The sequence below is a fragment of the Phyllobates terribilis genome, unplaced genomic scaffold, assembly GCF_046119375.1.
Source record: "Phyllobates terribilis strain yellow unplaced genomic scaffold, ASM4611937v1 Scaffold_8__6_contigs__length_399053987, whole genome shotgun sequence".
NCBI classification, from domain to species: Eukaryota; Metazoa; Chordata; class Amphibia; order Anura; family Dendrobatidae; genus Phyllobates; species Phyllobates terribilis.
In genome coordinates, this window is record NW_027362768.1 from 212,734,423 (window position 1) to 212,754,900 (window position 20,478).

General features: G+C 39.6%; 1 protein-coding gene across 2 annotated transcripts in view; it reads right to left on the minus strand.

The window, feature by feature from the left end:
* Window positions 1-1,880: 1,880 nt before the first annotated feature.
* RASD2 (RASD family member 2) overlaps window positions 1,881-20,478 on the minus strand; it is a 202,272-nt gene continuing 183,674 nt past the window's right edge. For both annotated transcript variants that reach the window (XM_073644066.1, XM_073644067.1), the window contains exon 3: window positions 1,881-6,498. In XM_073644066.1, coding sequence (XP_073500167.1) covers window positions 5,969-6,498 — 530 coding nt within the window. In that variant the 3' untranslated portion in view covers window positions 1,881-5,968. The remainder of the gene's footprint in view (window positions 6,499-20,478) is intronic.

The window sequence follows — 20,478 nt, forward strand, 5'->3', positions numbered from 1 at the left end:
TCAGATGATTCAAGTGTGCTTCTTACCGGGAGAGAGAGAATGAGCCCCCAGACCTCTTCAACTCACAAAGAGTCCAGCTGACAGAAGAGTCCCTGCTCTCCCAGCAGGGAAATTCCCGGCTCCAGTGCAGCGCTGCTGAGCTTATTCAGAATAAAATGAGCTTCCTCTTTACTAATAGAGATCTCTCCCTTTCTCTCATCATCCGCCCACCCGCCATCGAGTGCAGGTCTGCATGAAAAATGCTTGAGTCCTTCATTGACTTACATTATGTTTAGGACTTGAGTCAGGCAGGTCCGAGCGTCTGACCTTCTTGATCCAAGTACTGAGCATTCAAGCAATTTGCTGCTCGCTCATCACTACTCTTTGCAGTTTATTAAATAAGCACTCCCACCAAATGTTGTATTGCCTAAACACGTGTAAATGTATATGCTCTGTAGTGTAAGTGTGTTAACTCAACTTCTACAGTTTCAAGCACTTCTCGGTCTTCTATATTGTGTGAGGGCTATTCCAACCTACCAACTCACAGTGATTCTATGTGTGAGCCTTTTACAATGTAAGCCTGTGGAGACTTGTTCTGGAGGCTCGTTCTCAAGATCCATAGGCTTACTTTGTAAAAGCAACATCTGACTCACATATAGAGCTCAGTGTAAGCCAGCAAGTCGAAATAGCCATCATGTTTCTCAGAAGAGACCCGGAACAGTGCTGAAAACCAGGGAAGATGGTGATCGCTGAGTATGCCACACTTAAACTACACTACATATACATTTACACAAGTTTAGGAATACAAATGTTTTGGTGGGTGTGCTTTTTTACTTGATAAAAATATCTATGAACAATTCTATTTTTTAAAGGATCCTTAATTTGTAGCATTCTTCCACAAACTTTTGCAGAGTAGCTACATTACAATTTAAAAAAGTAATAAAAAAGTCCACACCAAAAATAAAAATTGAAAAATCTATTTTTTTTCATATAAAAGATGTTTTATTACTTAAAAAAAATCCACACAGAAATAATACAGAAAATTAACTCAATGGGTTAGTTCATGTGAAATGTAGACAGCAAAAATATGAGCAAGAACAACTATATCAAATATTATTTTTTTTTATATTTGCATAACAAAAAAATATATAAATTACACAGTAATTTATATATAAATATATAGAGAGATATATACCAAAACAGCAGTAACAAATAATATAATTGATCCCACATAACACAAAGCTTCATACAGTCACATCTATGAAAGAAAGAAAAAACACACCTGCTGCAAATTTAGGCAAAAAAAAAATGCCCAGTCATTAAAAAAGATCTTTCACCAAATTATTCATATTCAACTGGACACACAATGTAATAGGGGCGGTGGAGTGGAATAAAATGCTTTTTTTTGTGATTTTAATTTTGCCTTTCCACTGCGGAGTTTTTAGCAATCAAAGTATTTGGTACTTAATGAGTTAACCATTGTCAAGTCCAAGTGGGTGTTACCAGGTAGGAACTCACACAGGAAGAAGAAGTACACCCTCTATGAAAACACCCACTTGGACTTAACAGAAGTTAAAGGGGTTTTCCCACAAACAAAAGTTCACTTTAAAAATTGGCTGTGTCTGACCATGTATAGAACATACCACATCTCCTGGGCAGGGGAGGAAGCAAAAGAATGTACAGATATTACTGCAGGGGATCACAGAGGATTCATTTTGTGAGGTAAAACATTCCACTGCCTGTTTTTAAACAATATTTTACCTCACAAAATGAATCCTCTGCGATCCCGTGCTGTAATGTCTGTATTGTCTTTTGCTTTCTCCCCTGCCCAGGAGCTGTGGTATGTTCCTTACATGGTCAGACACAGACAATTTTTAAAATGAACTTTTGTTCATGGTAAAACCCATTAAACTTATTAGGTACCAAATACTTTTATTGCTACTATCTTCACAGTGGAGAGGTGAAATTAAAAACACACAATTGGCTATGTGCGCACGTTCAGGATTTGATCACAGAAATTTCTACAGCATTTCTGCATCTCTTGGCAGGAAAAACGCTGCAGAAAAAAACGCGCACTTTCCTGGGATTTTGATGCGTTTTTAATGCGATTTTTAATGCATTTTTTAATGTGTATTTGTACATCAATGAATGCTTTTGAAGTTAAATAAAAATATTTGAAAAAAGAAATGTGGGACATTGCTTTAACCCTTGGATTACCCTCATACCTGGAGTGAGTATTTTGTTTAATTAAAATGATTAAAGAATGTGTCTGTTGTATTTTAAGTAAAGTACTCTGTGTGTGTGTTTATTTAACTCTTTACTTTAGTTTACTTAGGTGTAGTAATGAAAGGGTCTGATTGACACCTTTTCATCACCACACAAAAGGGCTAGGTGTCAGCTAATACCATATACCCAATATCATTAGCATTTCCATTCATGCAATTTCTGGGGCAGCTGAGAGCTGCTATTTTTAGCCTAGGAAGGTGCCATTAGGCAAACATGTTCCCCAGCTATTAATAACACCTTTCAGCTATTTCATTAGCCGCTACATCCCCCCCCACAAGCAACAAGCAGTGGTTTGGATGCAGCATATTTTTGCTGCGTGCAAAACGCTGTGTTCTAATGCCGCACTTTTATTGTTGGTACATGTGAATCCACCGCATGTAATGACATTTCAATTGGTCAAAATCTGCAGCGGGGACTAGCATATCTGCTACAGAAATTGACCTGCTGCTGGTGAGTTTGGGTACGTGGCCACAATCAGGAGCCGCTGCAGGTTTGAAGCTATGTGTTTATGCAGCATCAAACCTGCAGTGTCCAGATGTTACAGCATAGTGGATGGGATTTCTAGAAATCCCATGTCCATTCTGCATGCATCTGAGTCTGTGGATCAACCGCGGACACTGACATGTAGCTCGTCTTTTAGGACAGCAGCATGTCAAATTCTCTTGTGGAGTCACTAGTCTCCGCAACAGAAATTTGACCACTAGAATGTACTGAATGCTGTAAATCTGCTAAGTTCAGTGAACACATGTGAATTTACCTGCGTTCAATTGAACACAGTGTTTTGGACGTAGCAAAAATAAGTCACGCCCAAAGCGCTGCTACGTTCAGATCGTGGGCACATAGCCTAAAATTTAAAAAAAAATGGCGTGGGCTCCCAAGTCATTTTAATAGCCAGCAGAGGGAAAGCCGACCACTGGGAGCTGATATTAGTAGCCGGGGAAGGGGCCATTAGCCAAAGATGTTCCCTGGCTATTAATAACAGCTCACAGCTGTTTGCTTAGCCTTTACTGGCTAGATTACAGGGGGACCACAGAAAAAAATTAACGTAGGGTCCTCCTATAAAATCTAACCAGAAAGCGCTAAACAGACAGCTGCGGGCTGAAATTAAGAGCAAAGGAAGGGTCCATGGATCCTGGCCCCTCCTCGGCTAATAATATCACCCCTCAGCAGTCCTAGAAATGGTGCATCCATAAGATGTGCCAAATCTGGTGCTTAGCTTCGGCTCTTCCCACTGCCGTGTAGCGATGGCGAGTGGGGTAATGGGGTTGGGGTTCATGTCAGCCTTGTATTGGCTGCTGACATGAATCCCAGGTTAGTAATGGAGAGGCGTCTATAAGACGCCCCCATTACTAACCCCGTAGTAAAGTTTTCAATGGTTTTTCAATAAAAACACAGCCAGAATAAAGTCTTTAATTGAAATAAAAATACATACGGTTTTAATAATTTTTTTATTGTTCTCTTAATCCACAACGCCCTCGCCTCCTGAAAAAAATAAAAAATAAAAAACAACCATATCCCTCACCTGTCCACTGTCATGATGTAATCCATATTGTCCCTCGGCGATCCGGATCACTTCTACAGCAGTCACATCAATCACTGATGTGACTACTGTAGAAGACAGCACTGCACACTGACAGAAGTGTAATCACTCCTGTCAGTGTACATTGCTCTGCTGCAGGCTGAAGTCATGTGAGTTCATCAGCTGAAGATCAGCTGATCAGCCCCAGTGACCTCATACTGCATCAGTGGTACGTGGGAACATTCGTGAGAGTATTCCCACGCAGCATCAATGCCGTAAAGTGAGGTGCTAGAGCTTTCAGCTGATCTCCAGCTGTAAACTCACATGACCTCAGCCAGCAGTAGCGATGTACACTGCCGGGAGCGAGGGCGCTCCCATTAGTGTACCGCCGGCCGTTAAGTGATCAGGATGCTGGGGGACATCGGGAGGACACCGGCAGGTGAGAACAGGTGTTTTTATTTTGATTTTTACTTTTTTTTTCACAGTGCACATACGGCGGCTCAGCTGAGGAGACTACTTCTCCCCTCAGCTGCACCACTATCACTGCTATCAGCTGCAGCGGTGGTCGGATGATGGGAGAACTAGTCTTTCCCAGCAAGCCCAGGTACCACTTTTTGTGCATTTTTGCAGTGTATTTGACCCATTGACTAGTCAAATAAGCAGCAAACAACTGCAGCAAATCTGCAAATACATTTATTCCTGCGGGTTTGCTGCGGTTCAATTGAAGTCAATGGGAGGGAAACGCTGCATTTACGCTACAAAGAATGGACATGCTGAGCATTTTACAATGCTGAGCGGAAAATTCAGCATCATGTGCACAGCACATCAGAATTGTCATTGCATTAGCTGGCAGACGGATTATATAGCGTTTTTTGGTGCATTTCCGTGCTGAAAAAATACAGTAAAAAAGCATAAAAATGCACTGTGTGCTCATAACCAAAAGCATTTTATCCCGCACAGCAGCCACTATTACATTGTGTGTTCAGTTTAACGTGTAAAATTTGATGAAAGGTCCCTTTTAAAGTCCATTCAGGCCTGGTCATAAAGGGGTTAACTATGCATGGAACTGCGCTACAGCTCTCTGTTTTTATAGTTCACTGTAAAGACTGGACAACACATATAAATTTAATGTAAAACAATCTGGAATTTCTAAATGCTGCAATTACATTAGCATTTGAGGCAAATATTTTAAAATGTTTTAAATAAATACAAAATAAGATAAGATATCAACAAGAGTATTTTACCGTGTTATAACAATTTATGTACATGAATGATTTGTGTTTTTTTCTATTGAGTTGAGCACTCACTACTACACACTGAACTGTAATATTATTTTATGTAACTATTCTTTTAAATAATGCAGAAAGATTGAACGGAAAAGATTACAGTTTACAAGGAAATGACAAACATTTGGAATGCAATCAGTTTAGCTCTTGAGCATTTTAAACATCTTACAATTTAGAATATAATTTATGTGCTCACTTAATACTTAGCAACATGCAATTGACTAAACAAGTCTATTTTTTTTAAATAAAACCAATAAAAAAAGAATGAATACAATTTAAATATTTCTGAAAATGTCAATTAGCTGTTCTTTTATTTTTTACTTCAACAAACATTTGAAAATTACTAATACAATACAAAGGCTTCAGGTGTAATGTTCATATTACACAGTAATGTATTCATTTTAATTTATCTTTGTTTCTATACCCTATTTTTTCTTAAAGTTTCCCTTGAAAGTATTTTTTTATAAACATACGCAATGGTCCATGAAATATATTGACTTCATTTAGTAAATTCACACTATTGCACATTATATACAGTGAGTTCATTATTTAGTAACTTTACACATTTGTCTATTAAAGATAGTTCAATATTTTTGTTTATTATTCACTTTGAGAAAAATGTGTCACAAGAGAACCTGAAATATATGATTATGGAAGATATTCAATTCAGTAAACTAAATCTAATCTAATCTAATTCTTTTTGCATCTGTGTTTTCAAACTAAATATTAGTCTAAAATCCATGTCAAGCCACAGGATATTGACATGAAACTCATCCAAAACACATGGTTCTTTATCTGTAAGTGTCCACACACCACAAAGTATAATTTGGTCATTTTTAACTCTTGGAGCCTAGCAAGGTCAGAGGCACTTTTTTTTGTTCATTGCCTAAAAAACAACTCATTGAATAATGCACTTCTCTCTGTCACGCCCTTGACCTTCTCCAAGGACTTTTGCCTTTATATATTTTAGATCACTATTAACACTAGGACGTCTAGCAAATGGGGAGATCATACCATATGAATCCATTTCTTTAAGCCTTCTCAACCTAAAAGACTTTTGCTGAAATGAATCCCCATACTGCATTGAAATTTTGCGATGAAGAGCAGGGCTCATTTCATTAGGAAGCTTGGCCATACTGAAAAGAACTTGAAACATTTTATCCACATTTAGATTCTTCTTGGCTGAGATCTCAAAGTAAGCACAATTTTCATCCCCAGAGACGAGACGCTCTGCCTCTTCAGCCCATACCTTGCGATGGTGTTCCCCACAATCACTCTTGTTTCCACAGATCATCATGGGGAACTCGCCAGTTTCTTTTGTTTTATTCTTAACACATGATTTCACTTCAAGGATTTGCTTTCTCAGCCTTTTCACTTCATCAAATGAGTCCTTGCTGTCTATGCTGAAGATAAGTATGAACACGTCACCTGTGAGAAATAAACATACTTTAGCTTTTGTAATAAATTATCAAATACAGATTAATCATCTAACGGCATCACATGTCACTGACAAAAAGAAACATGTGAATTTTTTTTAAGTGATTAAAATAGCAATGTACAATATGTGCTCAAATTTTCCCACTTTTGATAAATTATAACCTAAGGGCACCTTATTTCTATCTGAAATGTGTTTAATTTCCCTTGAAGATAAATTTTGCTATTGGGTTTTGTAAAAATATGTAAACCTTTTGGCATCTGGTATTATTGTTGTTGAAATTGGCAGCTACTGACATAAAAATCTATGGAACAGTTAAGGCCCTCATACACATTACACTAACATCAGACAAACCTGTTAGTCTCCTTAGACTAATGTCTATGATAGTCTAATTATACAGGGTGGGCCATTTATATGGATACACCTAAATAAAATGGGAATGGTTGGTGATATCAACTTCCTGTTTGTGGCATATTAGTATATGGGAGGGGGAAAACTTTTCCAGTTGGGTGGTGACCATAGCGGCCATTTTGAAGTTGGCCATTTTGGATCCAACTTTATTTTTTTCAATGGGAAGAGGGTCATGTGACACATCAAACTTATTGAGAATTTCATAAGAAAAACAATTGCGTGCTTGGTTTTAAAGTAACTATTCTTTCACGAGTTATTAACAAGTTTATGACCACTTATAAAATGTGTTCAAAGTGCTGCCCATTGTGTTGGATTGTCAATGCAACCCTCTTCTCCCACTCTTGACACACTGATAGCAACACTGCAGAAGAAATGCTAGCACAGGCTTCCAGTATCTGTTGTTTCAGATGCTGCACATCTCGTATCTTCACAGCATAGACAATTGCCTTCAAATGACCCCAAAGATAAAAGTTTAAGGGGTTCAGATTGAGAGACCTTGGTGGCCATTCAACTGGTCCACGATGATCAATCCACTTTCCAGGAAACTTTTCATGTAGGAAGGCTCGGACCTGACACCCATAATGTGGTGGTTCACTATCTTGTTGGAAAAACTCAGTTTCCTGGAAACAGTTTCCTGGAAAGTAGATCGGTCATCGTGGGCCAGGTGAATGGCCACCAAGGTCTCCCTGATCTTTTTGTCTTAGCAAGGTAAGTTGCTGCTAACAGCAAAGTCTGGCAGCTGCTCTATCTGGAAGGTGAGGTTTGAGCTCACATACATTACTAAATGTCACTGCATTACTGAAAAAAGTTATGAAACTTAAAGGATATGAACACTTCAGCTTGAGTGTCTCTAGTCTTATAAAGATCAGGATTTGAGAAACAATTAGGACATTGCTAGGGGGTCAGGGTAATCTGTCCCTTAGACAACAAGTGCTAAATTGTGTAGTCTTTACTAGATGGAGATAACCCAATGGTCAAGATACAATTTAGTATAAATTAAAAAGTTATTGCCAGATGCAATGTCCTTAAAGTAATATCATTGAAATGGCAGACAACTGAATATCAAGGCTTCTAATGTAGTCTTTACAGAGCACTAGTGAGACAAGCACTTAGGGAATTAAGTTAGCAGGAAGCTGGTAAAGGAAGGAAGGGTTTAAATTCCTTTGCTAGAATCATACAGCTGTGCTGGGAAAGAGAATTATTACATAGTAAAAGGAAATTGTAAAGTAACATCTAGACATAGAGAAAGTTAAACAAGATAAAGCAGATAAAGAATTCTAGCAAAAAATAAACAAAATTGAATTGACAATGTAAAATAAGTACTATTATATTGCTTTGAAAAAGTAGTCATACCCTGTGAACTTTTCCACATTTTTTCACATTACACCCACAAACTTAAATGTGTTTTATTGAGATTTTATATGATCTATCAACACAAAGTAGTAAGTATTTGTGAAGTGTAAAGGAAATGGTACATGGTTTTCTAATTATTTTAAAAATATAATTGTGAAAAATGTGACGTGAATTTTTATTCCGCCCCCTGTAGTCTGATAAATAAAATCCTGCCTCTAGACATCACATCATTAGCAACTTGAATCCACCTGTGTGTAATTTATTCTCAGTATAATGACAGCTGTTATGTGAAAGCCTCAGAGGTTTGTATGAGAACATTAGAGATGAAACAGCATCATGAAAACTAAGGAACACACCAGACAGGACAGTGATAAAGTTGTGGAGAATAGTAAAGAAGAGTTAGGTTATATAAAACAACCTAAACTTTGGCTCACTGTTCAATCCATCATTCAAAAATGAAAGACATATGGCAAAACTGCAAACCTACCAAGACATGGCCGTCCATTTAAACTGACATTTTAAGCAAGTAGAACACTACTGGCGAAGTAGCCGAGAGGTCCTTATTAACTCTAGAGGAGCTACAGAAATCCATAGCTCAGGTGAGAGAATCTGTCCACAAATATGGCCTTTAACCTCTTAACGACATTAGGATTTTCCATTTTTGTGTTTTCATTTTTTGCTCCCCTTCTTCCCAGAGCCATAGCCTTTTTATTTTTCTGTCAATATGGCCATGTGAGGTCTTAGTTTTTGCGGGACAAGTTGTACTTTTAAACACCATCACTGGTTTTACCATCTCGTGTACTGGAAAACGGGAAACAAAATCCAAGTGGGGTGAAATTGCCAAAGAAATGCAATTCCACAGTTGTTTTTTGTTTTGTTTTTTTTACCATGTTCACTGAATGCTAAAACTGACCTGCCATTATTATTCTCCAGGTCATTACGAGTTCATATATACCAAACATGCATAGGTCCTTTTTTATTTAAGTGGTGAAAAATAAATCCAAAGTTTGCTTAATAAAAAATGGCGCCATTTTCCGAGACCCGTAGCGTCTCAATTTTTCAGGATCTGGGACCGGGTGATGGCTTATTTTTTGCACATCGAGCAGATGTTTTTATTGATACTATCTTGGGGTAGATCCGATGTTTTGACTGCCCGTTATTGCATTGTATTGCAATGCTGCGGCGACCATAAAAACATAATTCTGGCGTTTAGAATTTTTCTCTCGTTACGCCGTTTAGCGATCTGATAAATATTTTTTTTATATTGATAGATCAGGTGATTCTGAACGCGGCAATACCAAATATGTATATGTGGGGGGGTTTATTATTTTATTTTGAATGGGGCGAAAGGCGGATGATTTAAACTTTATTTTTTTTTATTTTGTTTTATTTTTAAAAACATTTTTTTGCACTTTCTGCTTGCTTCAATAGTCTCCAAAGGAGACTAGAAGCAGCAGTTGTCAGATTGCCTCTGCTGCATACAAGCGATGATCAGATTGCTTGTAAGCAGCAGAAATGCTCACTTGTTATGAGCGTCGAGCACTGGGTGGCGCTCATAGAAATCAGGACATGACAACCACAGGGGTCTGCTGCAGACCCCGGGTTGTCATGCCCATCCATCGGTGACCCGCAATCATGTGACGTGGTCGCCGATGGGCGGGGCTAATGCCGCTCTTCCGGCACGGTGATGTTAAATGCCGCTGTCGGAGTTTGACAGCGGCATCTAACTGGTTAAAAGCCGGGGGTGGATCGCGATTGCACCTGCGGCTGTTGCGGGCACATGTCAGCAGTATAAATCAGCTGACATGTGCCTGATTCAGTGGGGGCTCAGCGCCGGAGCCCTCATTGAACCGGCCTTTCTGACCTGGTGCGTACTATTACTGACCAGGTCGGAAAGGGGTTAATGAAAGGTAGCGAGAAAACAGCCATTTTTGAAAGCAAGCAATAAAATGTCCCATTTTCTGTTAGTAAAAAGCCTTGTATGGGACACAGCTAGCATGTGGAAGAAAGTGCGGTGGTCAGATAAGGCCAAAGTAGAATTTTTTGGCCTAAATTCAAAATGCTATGTCTGGCTGAAAATTGACACTGCACATCACCCTGAAACACCATCCCCACGGTCAAACATGAAGGCGGCAGCATCATGCTGTGGGGATGCTTTTCTTCATTATGCACAGGGAAGCTGGTCAGAGTTACTGGGAAGATGGATGGAGCTAAATAAAGGGCAATCTTGTAGGAAAACTTGTTAGAGGATGTAAAATTCTTGAGACTGGGGCATAGGTTCACATTCCAGGACGACCACGACCCCAAACATACTGCCAGAGCTACAATGGAATAGTTTAGATCAAATCATATTCATGTGTGTGAATGGCCCAGTCAAAGTCCAGACCTAAATCCCATTGAGAATCTGTGGCAAGACTTGAAAATTGCTGTTCACAGACACCTTCATCCAATCTCACTGAGCTACAGTTGGTTTACAAAGAAGAATGAGCAAAATTTCCAGACTCTAGATGTGCAAAGCTGGCAGAGACATACCCCAAAAGACTTGAAGCAGTAATTGCAGGGAAAGGTGGTTCTACTCAGTATTGACTCTGGGGTGGGGGCTGAATACAAATGCATGTCATAATTTTTAGATTAATATGTTAAAACATTTAGAAAACCATGTGTAATTTCCTTTACAATTCACAAATACTCGCTACTTTGTGTTGGTATATCATATAAAATCCCAATAAAATACATTTAAGTATATGGGTATAAGGTGAAAAAATGTGGAAAAGTTCCCTGGGTATGAATAGTTTTTCAAGGCACTTTAAAATGCTTAATCATCGATCATATTGATATCAATGGCACCAGAGTCCAAGAGTCTGACTCTAGCGGCTGCGATAAGAAAGTCAGTATCTTGGACTCTGGTGCCATTTACATCAATAATTATACTGTTTCCTGATGTGTCCACCTATTACAGTGTGGGTGAAACACATAGAGAAAATGCCAGGCAGGGGATGATAGAAATTATACTCTAGCAATCCCATGTTATGAAGAGACAAATGGTAGTGACAAATGCTAGGCAAGGGATTATTGTAAATTCACTCCAGCAATCCCATAGTATGAAGTGATACTAATGTGAGGTAGATGATCAATGAAATTGTACTTCAGCAATGTTTTGCGAATATGAACATATATTAGAGAATCAGACAATAAGGTCACATTACAATAAGATCCCACAGACAATATGCAATATTCTAGCATCGTGGAAATATATTGTCTCTCTCTTATTCGGTATCTAGCATATTTTATTATTCCTCTACAATATAGAGAACACTTCTAATCAATTATATAGGTAATATATGCTGTTGAAATCTTCAGCATCATACCTTTTAATTAGTGATGAGTGAGCACTAAAATGCTCAAGCACTCGTTGCTCGGGTCGAGCACATTGGAATACTCGGGTGCTCGACCCAAGCAATGAGCCCAATGTAAGTCTATGGGAAACTCGAGCATTTTTCCGATGGCTCCCCTGGCGGTCAGCAAAGGACCTAAAAATTGCTCAAATTGATGGGAACAGTGCTGAAATGACATGGGAACAGCATGGGGAAGACCCCTTGAAGCATTTCTGACTCCCAGGTCATTGCTGTTAACAATGTTGTCAGAGGTATTACGCCACTTTTATGGACTCACAATAAAACATACAAAAATGAAACCAAAATGGAATTTCCTGGGAAATATGTTAAGGAACATCCTTTCAAGGGTAATGATGTGTATATAAGGCAAAATAAATAACCAAAACAAAAATGCTCCTCCACACCTTGGGCTATGTTCACATGTAGGTTTTTTGATGCGCTTTTTCACTTTTGCATTGCTTTCAACGGTGAAAAATACATTCACCAGTAAATGTCATTTTAACATTTTACAACCTTATCTGGCCATGTGGGTTGTGAAACATCATCAGACACATCCTGTTTCATTTATGAAGGAGGGATTGTGAAAGTCACAAACACTATTTTTACAGCCTTACTATTCTTAAAGGGCCAGAAGTTGGCTATGCTTTGTTGTTCCCATTATTAAAGAGTGGGCCTCCTATACTGTTATTGAGTATGCAGTGACTGCAAGGGCTGCCAAAAATTTGGACGCAATTTAGGAAAAAATCCACTAACAATTTAAACACACATAGAGGTGGGCCACAGTAACGCGTACGACATGTTCCCATTATAAAGGAGAGGGTGTGCTATCCATTTATAGGGTATGCAGTGAGTCCAACGGCTGCCCACATTTACGAAAAACCCTACTAACAATTTAAAGACACATGGAGCTGAGCTACAGTAACAAGTATGACATGTTCCCATTAAAAAAGAGTGGCTCTCCCATACTGTTTGCCTATGGAGTGAATGCAACTGCTACCAAAAATGTGGAGGAACTCCAGTGTCCCTTGCAAGAGACGTAGAGGTTGGAGGGCTTCCTGAAAACAATATTCCCATTATTAGGAAGTGGGTCTCCCATTATGTTTGCCTATGCAGTGAATGCAACGGCTGCCAAAAATTTGGAGAAACATATGGTAGATATGGTGGTGATATGGTGGTGGAGGATGAGGAGAAGGATGAGGGCAACAGAAAATAGACAAAATCAGGAAGAATACCCATGTCTGGGTGTGAAGAGGTGCATGGGAATAGACCCCCCTAAAAAAAACCCACTGGATTTGACTTTATGTTCTGCTGCTATCATCCGGTGGTGTTGAGAAGTCTGGCCCAATTCAGCCCTTGTTCATTTTTATAAGAGTCAGCCTGTCAGCATTTTCAGTTGACAGGCGGATGCGCCTATCGGTTATAATTCCATCAGCGGCACTAAAAACCCGCTCTGCCAAAACACTGGCGGCAGGGCAGGCCAGGACCTCCACGGCATAGAGAGCCAGTTCATGCCATATGTCTAGCTTGGATACCCAATAGTTATAAGGCACAGAGGAATCACAGAGGATGCTGGTATGGTCGGCAAGGTACTCCCACAGCATCTTCTGAAACTTTTCCCTCCTTGTGAGAGTACCCCACGCCTCAAGGCCTGGGAGGGTCCGGGAAAACTGTCCCACACCTTTGACAGTGTTCCCCTGCCTCTGCTGCATCGTATTTGTGTCTCACTTGCCTTGGTAATCCAGCAAACTGTGACCTCTGCCGCCAGCATTTTCAGATTTTCAGGATTTTTTTTTAATAATTCTTGAACAAGGGCCTTCTTTTACTGCAACATTTTATTAGACCTCTCCACCATGGGAAGGAGAGATAGAAAGTTCTCCTTGTAGCGTGAGTCTAGAAGTGTGACCAACCAGTAATTACTGTCAGCCAAAATGTGTACAATGCGAGGGTCACGGGGATGGCAGCGTAATATAATATCAGCCATGTGTGCCAGGCTGCCAACAGCCAAGTCTTCCCTGTCCTGACCAAGAGGACGACTGTCCATGCTCTCCTCCTCCTCATTCTCCTCCTGGTGCTCCACCTCAGGGTGAGAAATATGCGGTACAGACTCACAGCTACTGTGACTGGACCGTGTGGAAGCATTATCTGCTATCCAACTAACAACCTTTTCACACTGCTATGGCTTCAAGAGTGGTGTTCTGTGCCCCCCTAGAAATTGGGACAGGAAGGCAGTTCGACATGATGTGGGTGTTTGTTGTGCTCACTCAGCAGGCACAGTTTCATCTTGCCCAAGGCCTCGGCCTCTGCATGCACCATCAGCATCACATCCACTTCCCCTTCACTTGCCCATTTTAAATGGAGTGTAACATTTGGCACGTTCAAAAAAATGTGACTATTATTCCGACAGTAATATCGGATCACGTTTGATGACCAGGAAGCCTTTGCAGGTGTTTTTGGTTAATTATTCTAATTTACTGAGATAATGACTTTTGTGTTTTCATTGGCTGTAAGCCATAATCAACCTTAACAGAAATAAACACTTGAAATAGATCACTCTGTTTGTAATGATGCTACATAATACACCGCGTGCAGAATTATTAGGCAAATGCGTATCTTGATCACTTTGATACTTTTTATACATATTGTCCTACTCCAAACTGCATAGGCTTGAGAGCCAACTACCAATTAAGTATATCTGGTGATGTGCATCTCTGTAATGAGGAGTGGTGTTGACTAATGACATCAACACCCTATATAAGGTGTGCTTAATTATTAGGCAACTTCCTTTCCTTTGGCAAAATGGGTCAAAAGAGATTTGACGGGCTCTGAAAAGTCCAAAATTGTGAGATGTCTTGCAGAGGGATGCAACAGTCTTGAAATTTCCAAACTTTTGAAGCGTAATCACCGAACAATCAAGCGTTTCATGGCAAATAGCCAACAGGGTCGCAAGAAGCGTGTTGGCCAAAAAAGGCGCAAAATAACTGCCCATGAATTGAGGAAAATCAAGCGTGAAGCTGCCAAGATGCTATTCACCACCAGTTGTGCCATATTTCAGAGCTGCAACGTTACTGGAGTATCAAAAAGCACAAGGTGTGCGATACTCAGGGACATGGCCAAGGAAAGGAAGGCTGAAAAACGACCACCTTTGAACAAGAAACATAAGATAAAACGTCAAGAATGGGACAAGAAATATCTTAAGACTGATTTTTCAAAGGTTTCATGGACTGATGAAATGAGAGTGACTCTTGATGGGCCAGATGGATGGGCCAAAGGCTGGATCAGTAAAGGGAAGAGAGCTCCACTCCGACTCAGACGCCAGCAAGGTGGAGGTGGGGTACTGGTGTGTGCTGGTATCATCAAAGATGAACTTGTGGGACCTTTTTGGGTTGAGGATGGAGTGAAGCTCAACTCCCAGACCTACTGCCAGTTTCTGGAAGACAACTTCTCCAAGCAGTGGTACAGGAAGAAGTCAGTATCGTTCAAGAAAAACATGATTTTCATGCTGGACAATGCTCCATCACATGCATCCAACTACTCCACAGCGTGGCTGGCCAGTAAAGGTCTAAAAGAAGAAAAAATAATGACATGGCCCCCTTGTTCACCTGATCTGAACCAGATAGAGAACCTGTGGTCCATCATAAAATGTGAGATCTACAGGGAGGGAAAACAGTACACCTCTCGGAACAGTGTCTGGGAGGCTGTGGTGGCTGCTGCACGCAATGTTGATTGAAAACAGATCAAGCAACTGACAGAATCTATGGATGAAGGCTGTTGAGTGTCATCATAAAGAAAGGTGGCTATATTGATCACTAATTTTTTTGTTTTTTGTTTTTGCATGTCAGAAATGTTTATTTATAAATTTTGTGCACTGATATTGGTTTACCTGGTGAAAATAAACAAGTGAGATGGGATTATATTTGTTTTTTATTAAGTTGCCTAATAATTCTGCACAGTAATAGTTACCTGCATAAACTGATATCCTCCTAAGATAGCCAAATAAAAAAAAAGCCCACTCCAACTTCCAAAAATATTAAGCTTGGATATTTATGAGTCTTTTGGGTTGATTGAGAACATAGTTGTTGATCAATATTAAAAATAATCCTCTAAAATACAACTTGCTGAATAATTCTGCACACAGTGTATAGGAGTTTCACTTTTAGTATTGAAGAACTGAAATAAATTAACTTTTTGATGATATTCTAATTTAGTGACATGCAGCTGTATATATATATATATATATATATATATATATATATATATATATATATATATATATATATATATACTGTATATTTGCTGTGGATGTGGAATATCTATTCCTAACTATAAACTGCCAATTCTCTCCCTAGCTCAGCAGCACCTCTCCCTACTCTGCCTATCTGAAGGGTAGACTGTGCCTGTGACGATCATGGGGTCTGATATAGACCCGATGACGCTATGCGGCCAGTCAATCACTGTAATACCACAACCAACATGGCTGCGGCATTACAGTGAGTGGCAGACAATCCCCTTATGATTATTTGCTATTAAAACAGCGCCAAACATGCGAGGCGAGGACTCAAGCTCCCACCCGAGCATCCCAGAAGTACTTGCCGAGCGCCGAGCATCTCGAGCAGTGAGATGCTCGGGCGAGAACAGAGCAGAAGCAAGCGCGCTTGTTCATCGCTAATAATCAATAGTATATAATAATTACAACAATGAGGCAATATATACAAATACTGGGATAAAGTGGGGATACCTGAGGATCAGATCCAACACTGATAGCAGCAATGGAGCAATACAATTATAAGTGATACATACCAGGGTAAATTAGAAATGCCTGAGAATCAGATCCCCACATGTATCGCTGCTTTCCAGCAGCTTTGCCAGGGATGGTCTGCTTGTGTTGAATGATAGGTTTAATTAGTGTTAGTGAACCTGCGCTATGATGTCATGCCCATTCCAACCAGCACATCGCGCATGCACGATAGCGTGAAGCAGGAAGGAACTTGAGCTTTCCAATGATGTGTGTCAATGGGAGAGTCGGAAGTAATGAATCAGATCTGCAGAAAAGTCCAGTCAGTCAGTTTATATTACGATATCATAGTAGGTAAGTATAAAACTAAATTGGGGTCCAGGTCATGGGATACGAGTCAAAAAACATAACATGGTATTTAAAACTAGTAACCGGAAATTAGATATGCATTCCAAATGATGCAAGAATGTGTTCCACAGGAAGCACCCATGAAAGTTTCAAGAAATACAAATGGCTCCCATGATTAACCCCTTTACCACCTAGGACGTATTTATACGTCCAAGGTGATATCCCTGAACTCCATGTGGGCTCCGACGCTGATCAGCTGGGGGATTCTGTGCCTCCTATATTTCTTATAGACCAATTGGTCTTATTTCTGTACACGTGGCCAATCCACATTAACACATTATTTATTATTAGTATTGTGTATTCCATACCTTATTTATTGATCATTTGAAATTAGAAATTGATTATGGTATAGTGCTGCTCACCATTATTAGCACCCCTTAATTGTTTTAATAGACTGTACAATATCTTCAGAAATAAATGGAAATGTACCAAAGTTATATCCTAAGGATTTTTTAACTAATGGTCCAAAGTAATACAACAAAAAAACATTGGTTTTCAATTTCCATGTTGCAATTTCAAAGAAGAAACAGAATAAATAGCATGTGCAACATTAAAGGCACCCCTAATTAATACTTGGTTGCACACCCTTTGGCATTGATGACAGCCTCCAAACATTTCTTGTAGCCATCTATAAGCTTCTTGCACTTCTCAGATGGAATTTTCTCCCATTCTTCCTTTGCAGTTTGTTCAAACTCTTGAATTTTTGCAGGGTTCTTTATCCCAATGGCAGGTTTCAGCTCACCCCAAAGATTTTCAATGGTATTGAGGTCTAGACTCATTGCTGGCCATTTTAAAACTGTCCATTTTTTCTTTTTCAACCATTCCTGTGTACTTTTGGATGTGTGCTTTCGGTCATTGTCTTGCTGGAGAACCCATGATCTTCGACTAAAACCAAGTTTTCTTACACTGGGTAGGACATTGCGCTCTGAAGTCTGATAATTCTCTTATTTCATGATTCCTGTGATATGGTCAAGGCCTCCAGTACCGGATGCAGGAAAGCAACCCCACAGCATTATGGATCCTCCAACAAGCTTAACTTTTGGTAAAGTGTTCTTTTCCTCATAAGCTTCTTGCAACATTCGTAAAGAAACTGTTGCTTTGCATTGCCATACAGCTCTATTTTTTTTTCATCTGTCCACAGAACATTTTCCCAGAAGGATTGTGGTTTGTCAAGGTACTCTTTGGCAAAGATCAGTCATTCCTTTTTATGTTTTTTTTTTCAGCAATGGTTTCTCTCTTGGCCTTCACCAATAAAGCTCTGCTTGGTTTTGTGTGCAGCATATGGTACTTGTTGAAACCATGACCCCAGACTGTGCCAGGTTGGCTTTCAGATCTTTGGATGTTTGACGTGATTTTTTTTCACTATTCGCACCAACCTTCGAAGACATTTTTTGTCAATTTTCCTCTTTCCCCCACATCCAGGGCAGTTCTTGACGGTTCCATGCTTGGCAAACTTCTTATAAAACATTGCACACTAATGAAACTGGAGATCGATTTCTCTACAGGCTAAATGCGCTCCCAATAATCGATAATACAGGTGAATATAGGCAAATATTATTTCCTGTGCAATTTTTATTTTACCTTACAACGTGTTTTGACATAAAATAGTCTTCATCAGGTATATTTATCTAAATGAACAAAAGCCATGACTGCTTTATATAGGTAGCAGAAACACATCAGTTAGGGCGGAGGCCGTGTTTAGCAAATCAAGGCACACCCATTTAAAATCCCTCTTACATAGGTAGTCTAGTCCTAAAAAAAAACTCCATATCTTTAGATAAACAAACAAAAAAAAGTTAAAAAAAACAAAACTTTTAAAACATATATATAAATATACGTAAAGATTCATATTAAAACGCCAACATCAACATGCAGATAAAAAATATTTTTCTTATACATAAAACACATTTAAATAAAATCTTATCAAAATTATATTTCTTTATATATGTCAGAAACATTTAAATCTGATAAATATTTTTTATTTGCATGTTGATGTTGGCATTTTAATATGAATATTAACATAGGCAGCTAGATGTGTATATATATATATATATATATATATATATATATATATATATAAATATATATATATGTATGTATATACAGTATATAAATGTAAAAGAGTTTTATTTGATTGTTTATATAAAGATATGGAGCTTTTTAGGACTAGACTACCTATGTAAGAGGGATTTTAAATGGATGTGCCTTGATTTGCTAAACACAGCCTCCGCCCTAACTGATGTATTTCTCTACTTATACAAAGCAGTCATGGACTTTGTTCATTTAGATAAATATACCTGATGAAGACTATTTTATGTCGAAATGCGTTGTATGGTGAAATAAAAATTGTACAGGAAATAATTTTTGCCTATATTTACCTGTATTATCAATTATTGGGAGCGCATTTAGACTGGAGAGAAATCGATGTCCATTTCATTCCTATGACAACTCTGAAGGGGTTCTCCATAGCTACCAGGAACGTGCAGCAGACCGGCAGTGAAGGAAAACTTACTATTGTGATCCTTAAGGATCAATATGCAAGACTGCAAGATCCAGAAATAGGCGAGTACAATATTGATTTGTATGCACACATCTTAGCGAAGCAGCTACATTTTAGATCTGTGCGCTCTGTTTCTTTCTCCTTCTATGGTGCACTAATGAAACTGGGATACCAAGGTCATAGGAGATGACCTCATACCCTTTGGAAGTCTTGTGTTTGCTAATAATAGCAGTTCTGATGTCCTCAGACAGCTCATTGCCCTTTACCATTGTGACAGTGGAACAGGGCCTATCAAGTGGCTTTTTAAAACATTGAAGTCATCATTCATTGACTAATTCATGTCACATGGGCACTGACAATTACCGTATTTTTCAGACTATAAGAAGCACTGGACCATAAGACTCACCTAGGTTTTAGAGGAGGAAAATAGGAAAATAAATATTTAAGCAAAAAATGTGGTCATGATGCCCTGTTATAGGGGAGGGAGTCTGCTGCTGACACTGGTTTTGGGGTAATGTCCCCCAATTCTGTTAATATCCTCCATCCTGTTATGTATGGCCCCTCCTTCCTGGTATACGTGGCCCCCATCCCATCTTGGTATAAGTGGCCCTCATCTCCATCCTGGAATGCATGGCACCCCTTGATCTCCCATCCTGGTATTCATTGCACCCCTTTGATCTACAATTCTGATATGCATGGCACCCCCTGATCCCCATCCTAGTTTTCATGGCACCCCTTGATCCCCCATCCTGGTATGCATGGCACCCCTTGATCCCCCATCCTGGTATTCATGGCACCCCTTTGATCTACCATCCTGGCATGCATGGCACCCCCTGATCCCCATCCTAGTTTTCATGGTACCCCTTGATCCCCCATCCTGGTATGCATGGCACCCCTTGATCCCCCATCCTGGTATTCATGGCACCCCTTTGATCTACCATCCTGGTATGCATGGCACCCCCTGATCCCCATCCTAGTTTTCATGGCACCCCTTGATCACCATCTTGGTATGCATGGCACCCCTTGATCACCCCATTCTGCTATGTATGGCACCCATTGAGCCCCCATCCAGTTATGCATGGCACCACTTGATCACACATCCTGGCATGCATGGCCCCCCTCATCCCCATCCTGATATGTATGGCACCCCTTGATTCCCCCATCCTGGTATGCA